This window comes from Aythya marila (assembly GCF_965140915.1).
Source record: "Aythya marila genome assembly, chromosome: 3".
NCBI classification, from domain to species: Eukaryota; Metazoa; Chordata; class Aves; order Anseriformes; family Anatidae; genus Aythya; species Aythya marila.
The window spans coordinates 93,958,217-93,965,993 of NC_139044.1; the positions used below are offsets into that span (position 1 = coordinate 93,958,217).

General features: G+C 36.1%; 1 protein-coding gene across 3 annotated transcripts in view; it reads left to right on the top strand.

Moving 5' to 3' along the window:
- The window catches only part of HMGCLL1 (3-hydroxy-3-methylglutaryl-CoA lyase like 1), an 84,337-nt gene extending 77,874 nt beyond the window's left edge, over positions 1 to 6,463 (top strand). For all 3 annotated transcript variants that reach the window (XM_082757420.1, XM_082757421.1, XM_082757422.1), the window contains one exon: positions 917 to 6,463. In XM_082757420.1, the coding sequence (XP_082613546.1) occupies positions 917 to 1,030 (114 nt within the window). In that variant the 3' untranslated portion in view covers positions 1,031 to 6,463. The remainder of the gene's footprint in view (positions 1 to 916) is intronic.
- The last annotated feature ends 1,314 nt before the right edge of the window (positions 6,464 to 7,777 follow it).

Genomic DNA, 7,777 nt, shown 5'->3' on the forward strand with positions numbered 1-7,777 from the left:
TGTTTACTAAACTAACACACTTCTCCCAGTTCTGCATATCTACTCAGTGTATTTGCATTTCAAAGTCCCCATTTTCATCCCTTCTACTGGCTTTACTGGCTTCTAAATCCCAGTTTTTGGAGCAAGTGCTTGCATCACTTAGACAATTTGAAGTCTAAAACTTTAACTTTAAATGAGTAATTCAAGAAACCAATATTGTAGTATTTTTTCCTTTTTGATCTGATTCTATTTTAGCAATCAAGCAGTATCTATATGTGTCATGTGTCTTATATTAGTTCAAAACAAAACAAAACAACAAAAACAAAACAAAAAAAAACCACAACAGTTGATTGCTCAAGGAATATTTTTTTATCTAGAGCTTATCAAGCAGCTGCAATTTTTTAGTCAGTTGTACTAGCTATGCAAACTGTACTTTTGCATAGAGGGGAACTTTTTCAAGATGGTGATTATATTTGTTCAAGAGAATGCAAGATATTGTTTCTCAATGATGTCAGTTGCCAATAAAAGTATGTTTCCTTCATTTTCCTGAGGTACAAATGGAATATTTATGAACATGAAGTTTGGTGATAAGTGCAACACATAAGTAGACACTGTATTTTATTACAACAACTTCTAGTTATTATTCCAGTTCTTTATTCCAGATCTTTTTGATTTTGAAATGTATTACTAGAGTATTTGGTGCACTGCTGTTAGGGTATGAAATCACCGTTAGAGTGGTAGAACCTTCCAAACACCTGGGAGCTGTGATTGTTGTGTCTCTATAACTTTACTGAGCTCCATTGCTTCCTATCATCCACCTATGATAGGAATCAGGTCCTCTTCAAAAATTAGACATTGGAGCAAAATAACATGAAATTTAAGCATTTTCAGTGTGTGCATTTATTATTCTTAATATTTTTTCACTTCTGTTTTTTAGGGGGTAAATCTTTATAGAGTGATGGAGGCTGGAAACTTCATCTGTACAGCTTTGAACAAGAAAACAAACTCAAAGGTTGCACAAGCTTCCTTCAATAGTGGAACAATCAATTGAATGGATTTTCTTTGCAGATTAATTACATTTATCATCCACCTTGACCAAGGACATTTATATCAAGAAAACAAACATAAGAAAATCATTTCAGCAAAGAACTAAAGTAGAACCTAGATATAACTTTTTGTTATGGGAAGAGTTTCTGTACTGTAGTGTCTTGTCAAGAATTGTCTGATTTGTAAGGATGAAATAAATGACTGTCGTACAGAACACTATGCTTGGTACTTCTACAGATGAGAAGAATGTATAAACACCAGGCCATTTTACCATTCTTTAACTGGAATTTTTTTTTTTTTTTTTAGGTAAACTGGTTAGAAGCAGTGAATACATAGTTAATTTTTAATCAAGATTACTTTTAGAACAGTACAAATATTTGTAGTAGTTTATGAGATCCCACATTGTGTGTGGCCATTCTATCATGTGTTTTATTTATCTGAATCTATATTTTTCATTTGTCAAGTCAGTTGTGTAATGACCATGGAGCCAAATCTGAATGTACTGTAAGAAATTTTTATCTATAGCACTTTTGTTATTTTATTTTGTTTAACATCTGCTAAGTATATGGATGACTTTATCTTGTTCCAAGACTTTGTGGTGAATGGCAGCCTTCCAGATCCTCCAAACCTAATGCAAATTTCCTTATTTGTTACATATGTTAAATTTGTTTTAGTTGCTTTTTTTTTTTTTTTTTTTTTTTTCAACTGTATTAAAACCTAATTGTATGAAGAAATTAAAAATTGGCAAGGTTTGCAACCATTGTTCAGGGTCGTAGTAGTGTAGAAGGGGCTAAACTTTTGTCCAAGGTCTCATCAAACAATTTGACTTTTTCTTCTGTAGTCTATGAATTGACATTTTGACATTCTCATTAGTTTTTGAGGATGGTAATGCTCTGTTGTACTAGCTTACACAGACGGAACCACCTCCAATTTATCTCTGTGCTCTTGAGACAGTTATACTATACTTTTAAATGTCTTAGTTCAGCAAGATGCTAATTAACTGCATTGTCATTTTTAGAACATAATGAACAAATGCAAAGAAAAGCCTTATTGTGTCTATAAACTGTTCAAATGTTGCATGAAAATACTGTCAATTTTTCTGTCTAAAACATCAGTACTGTTACTGACCTTGTCAGTAACATACTTCCAGAATTTTCTGTGATCTGTATTTTTTTTCTGCAAATAGCCTGTTCACGTGGTAAGCCAAATCCCTGGACTATGTTATTTTTCCATATTCTCTGTTTTCCTGCAAAATATGGAAGCTTGGGAAAAGGTGAGATGAAACAAAGTGGAAGATAACATGTAAATAAGGAAAAGTGTGGATCATTTTTTTCTGAAATTCAAATCTGCCAGGTTACAGCTGAGTCTTAGCTTGCCTTTGAAATTCCAAAGTGAACTTTTTCTGAGATCTTTGAGCCGGTACTGGAGTCTGGAATTGGCACAGCTTAACAAAATCAAACTTGGCATGCCATGAAACTCAAAGATAGAATTTTAATACAATCCTTCTATCCAGTTTATGCTGCAGTAACAGTCAAAAACAATATACGCAGCATTGTTTTACTCTTTTCATGGTAAAAGTCAAAGGATAAGCAAAGAAATCTGCTTAGGTGAGGCAGGAAATTTATTGCCTATCAATCCAAAATAAATTGCACCCTTTCCTGTGACGTCCAGTAAGAAGACTTGCAGGTAATCTTAAAGACATGGAAACCCTGATTTACGTGATCTGTTCTGGGTATGTAGTTGGATTGCCACAAGAAAATGTTCCATCCTCATTGTAGGCCAGTTTAGGAACTGCATTGATATTATCCACTTTTTGGTAAGTAGAGTAACTACTACATCTTAGATAAAAGTGAGTTGTACTACAACCACAACTTCTATGTTAAATAATATACCTATGTAGATTACAGAATAAAAGAGCTAGCTCTGCTCAGCTCTTTGAGAGTTCTAGATGCCTATATCCTAACTACCATGAAGGGTTTCTGACTTTTTCTCTAAGACCCTTAAACCCTGGAGAAGTTGTCAGATATGCCTCTGCACGTAGTGCATCAGAGGTTGTTCAGCATCTGGGATGTCCTAAAGCTCTTAACTCTCACTATGCCCGAAATAGGGTACCTATTAGTCTGTGGGGATGAACAACCTAAACTGCCTCAGTTCTTTATTGATTCTGCTTTAGAAACTGCTTGGGAGCTTATGAAGAGTCTTAAATGCAGGTCTGTTATTCTATAATGATGTAAGCATTGGAAGAGACGAGCAGTCACATCTGGAGCCGGTACTTTACCCACACGTTCAGCTTCAACCACATAGTGAGTTATAGTAATCCAGGGTGGAGGTCACAGACATATAGATTGTTTGTCAGGATTGTTTATAGGAGGAAGAAACATAAAGCCAGATTCAAAAAAAAAAAAAAAAAAAGTTTATTTGCCAAAAGTGCCACCTGGAATAAATTATTTAGGCATGTGGATCCAGGTGAGCAATCTCCTCAAAATGCTTCTTTACTTGTAGTGTGACTGAGAATTGGTAGACGTCTCATGTTTGTGCTACTACAATTTGTTCAGCGTATAATATTCTGCTGCTCTGCTTTCCTGAGATGGCATTGTTTTGGCTGTGCAGAGCATTTTAATGCCTAATCCTTAGCTTCAGAAAAAATAGGCATATTTTGCCCTTAAGATCAAGGGCTAATCCAATAGTTATTCTGTGCGCATGCATTACTCACATAGGTAGCACCGAGTTCACCACATAGTAAAGCAGTTGAGGCTGCATCCCTCCAAAAACATGGCAGGAACAGTATGTGGTATGATGGTGCTACTGTTCCAGTGCTTCTGATCTTCTAAATTTTTAAGTTTACATTCAGAGCAACTTACCATAAGTGGTGCTTGCTCTTTGGTTCCTTTCTGTGTCCCCCACTGAGTACATTGTTGTTAGTTCACCCTGAAGTAAGCCTCTGCCTATGGAAGACTTAAATCCAGGTGTTTTATTTGCGTGAGAAGGTGTCTCAATTACTATATTATTATTAAAATTATATATATATTTTGAAAGCTATCAAAAAAAACCAACAGAGTTCTGTGCATGATCCCACAGATAAAATGTGAGGACACGCTGACTCCCTGTCTGTTTTGGTGATGCTCTCTGGGATTCCTACCAGAGACAAATTAGATGTACAGAAGGAGCTGGGGTTGTTTAGCTTGGAGGAAAGAAAGCTCAGGGGAGACTTTATTGTACTTTACAATTACCTTAAAGGAGGTTGTAGAGTGGAGGGGATCAGGTTTTTCTTCCAAGCACCAAGTGAAAGATGAAAGGAAATGGCCTCAAGTTGCACCAGGGGAGGTTTAGGTTGGATATTAGGAGAAATTACTGAAAGAGTTGTGTGGCATTGGAATAGGCTGCCCAGGGAAGAGGTTAAGTCACCATCCCTGGAGGTTTTCAAGAAACATATAGATGTAGAACTTAGCAGAATAGTTTAGTGGTAGACTTGTTAGTGCTAGGTAAAAGGTTGGACTAGATGATCTTAGGGGCATTTTTCAACCTGAATGATTCTGTGATTCTATGATTTACTTCTACGCTTTGAAGACTCTTCTGAATTCCACTGTTTCGAAGTCACTGTAAAGATCTCATGGAATAACATGGAGATTATCTTACTTGTGCCATGGCCAGAGAGTATGTAAGCTGGAATGCCCAGGGCAGTCTTTGGTCTGTGGCTGTGTCTGAACCTGTGAAGCTTCAACAGATGACCTATGTCATGTTGCTGGAATTCTCTTTAATACTTTCATAGTAGCTTTTCTTCTTGTACTGTTGGCAATAGCTAGAAATTCAAATATTTTCTTCTTTGGCAGGTCAAGGCACTATATTCTAAAGGCATGGCTTGTGTGCTTTTCTGGAGAAATTGGTCAGTTCCACTAGTAATGGGCATAATTGTTCTTTAGTGCCTTTCACAAGACAGCAGTGACATGGATCCCTTACATGCATAGTGCTAATATCTTCCAGCAGCAGCTTGCTTTGTAGTTGAAGCTTTTATATATTAGGGCAACTTGGCTCTGGACCAGCACTTTAATGTTTCATTTTCGTCTATAACCAGAGTTTATGGGAATAAGAAGTGAATATTCTGGTCTTGTGAATAAGTCCAGAGAAGCGTTGGCTAATTTTCCTTTCTTAATAGCATCATTTGGGTCCATAAAACTTTTATTATAGTAAAAAGGAGTCACAGAATGAAGAGTATGAGCCTGTGAGGTAAAATTCCTATGTTTAGGATCTGTGCTGTTGAAATGAAAAAAATGTTTGTCCAAAGGGTTAATGTGAATGTATAAGATCTGCCTATTTTTTCACAGAGGTATTTTTAAAGGGTAGAAATACTGTTCAGTTGCTATACTAAATATTTGAAAATTAGTATTCTGTGCCATAGATTTTTTGTATGATTTCTCAGACTGCCTTAAGTTCTTTTTAAAAATTAAAAAAAATAAAGTCCTGTTAACATGACAGGATACTGAAAAATTTCTTTAGATCTGAAATGTCTAGAGAACTGCATAAATGTAAAAATTAGTCTGGAGAACTGAATGAAAAACACATTTCCATTCCAGTTCTTCATGATAATTCTTTGGTTGGTTGGTTGGTTGGTTGGTTTGTTGTTGTTGATGATATTAAGCTATGGTTTGAGCATTATTTTTCTCTATGGTCCTGCTCTAACACAGTGTTGATCTTCAGTGCTACCATAAACAGCAGGCAGAAGGACCACAGCCAAAGTCAATTTAGTCCTTTGAAACTGATGTCAAAAAGATATGTTTGCTAAGGAATTGACATGTACCCTCCTTGTTAAATCTATTTGTGATTTTGCAATTTGTGATGTTGAAGATGAAACAAAATCTATCTCAGTGTTTATTGAAACTGATATGCTCATCTATTACACCAGATTCAGTGGCTCTGACTAACCAGCTCTCACATACGGCATTAGTAAATATAAGGTGTCACTCTGACATGTACGCCTGTGTTGACTTTGTTACCTCGTAATCTGTTTGGAGTGCGTTTTCTTAGAATTACCTTTCTATCATTTGTTCCCATGTGCTTTTATAGTTGACAAATCTCTTCTAAGTAACTAGGAAAACATTTCTTCCCTCCATTAACTAAACATTAAAAGCTACAGCCAGTAATGGAGGTAGGAGTTGAAAAATTCAATGAGGCATCATCTAGCTTTAGATGTTCAAAGTAGAAATCTGTGCCCTGTACATGATGTCAAGAACCCCTGCACAGTTCATGGGAGACTGAACAGCTCTGTTTCAGCTGTGGTCTGAAATGTCAGTGTGTCAGCTGGAGAACTTTCTTGGAAAAGTCAGCAGTAATAATCCTACTGAGCTGCAGACAGTTGTCTTCACCTGCTTGAATAAAATGGTTAAAGTTTTCCCTCATGGAAAGACACCCAAGAACTCGATATTCACTCTTTTAAGGCAATATCTTGTGGATAGTGATGGTCCTGCCTTCCATCCATCTACTGTGTTACTAGCTTGATCTGACACCTAGCCCAGAGTACAGATCATAATTCCCACAACAGCCTGAGAAAGCTGTCTGTCCAAGAAGCACATTCTCTCACCTCACAAAAAGGTGACATGGCTAAGGAATATCTTCCTTTTGAAGAATTCAAGACTCACTCTGGCAAGACAAGGGAAGTATACATGTAGGCTTGAATTTAAAGCTTTGCATCTTCAGTGCTGCGTAAGGAAGAGATAGTCCTGTGTATGTCTCAAAAACTACACATTTAATTTGAAACAATCTTTAGATAAACTGCATAAACAATATTAAAAGCAAACACTGCAGTCCGGTATTTCTTGTTTCAAATGAGAATGTTATAAGACTAAAATTTATGCTTCCTCCCTCTAGCACAATTGTTCTTTATTTTTTTTTTTTTCCCGAACAGAAGGAGGACAAATCATGTCCTTACCCAAAATGACCAGGGAATCCCAATTCATCAGTGAGACATCAGTGTTTCTCAGATGGGAATTAGGTGCAGATGCCTCACTTCAGAGGAAAAGATTTTAGTTGTGAGTCTGTTACAAAAGATTCTTCATCTGTCATGAAATCGTTTTGCAGGATGTATGATATTGTTGGGTCTTAAGCATGCCTAGGACTGAAATTGCAAAACAGGGGGATACTGCTCTTTGTTAAAATGCTACTGACTGATTTTTTTCTGTGTCCATGTAGTTGGAATATGGCACTCCTTATTCTTTGTTTCAGAAATAGAGTCTAATCATGATCACCTGAATACAGATCATCACAGCAGAGATTCCTTTATTTAATAATTAATGACTGGATACAATTGACAGAATACAGTGACACTATGAAATATAAATCAAAAGAATTGTGATACAGGTACATTTTACATATGTAATGGAGGAACTTTACTTTTCCATTGAGCACTAAAGTTAGCCCTAATGAAAAGAGCCTCTAAAGTTGCACAAGTAATACAATTTCAGCTAAATATTTTGCTGTCTTTAAAATAACTCACTTACATAACCCCAGTTTCAAATACATCTTTTGTGTGTCTAAATGGGTGTTTTTAAGCACACATATGAAGAGAGTTCCTAACATCCAGATACAAGCTAATTAGAAAATGGAAGGTTTATAAGACAGAAAGTTACAGGAGACGTTTTTGTGACTGAAAGTTACAGGAGACGTTTTTGTGACTGTTTTTGTGACGTTTTTGTTAAACCTGAATATAAATGGATTTCTTCAAATTTTGAGACACAGATGGTTGAGCAGTGCATTATTG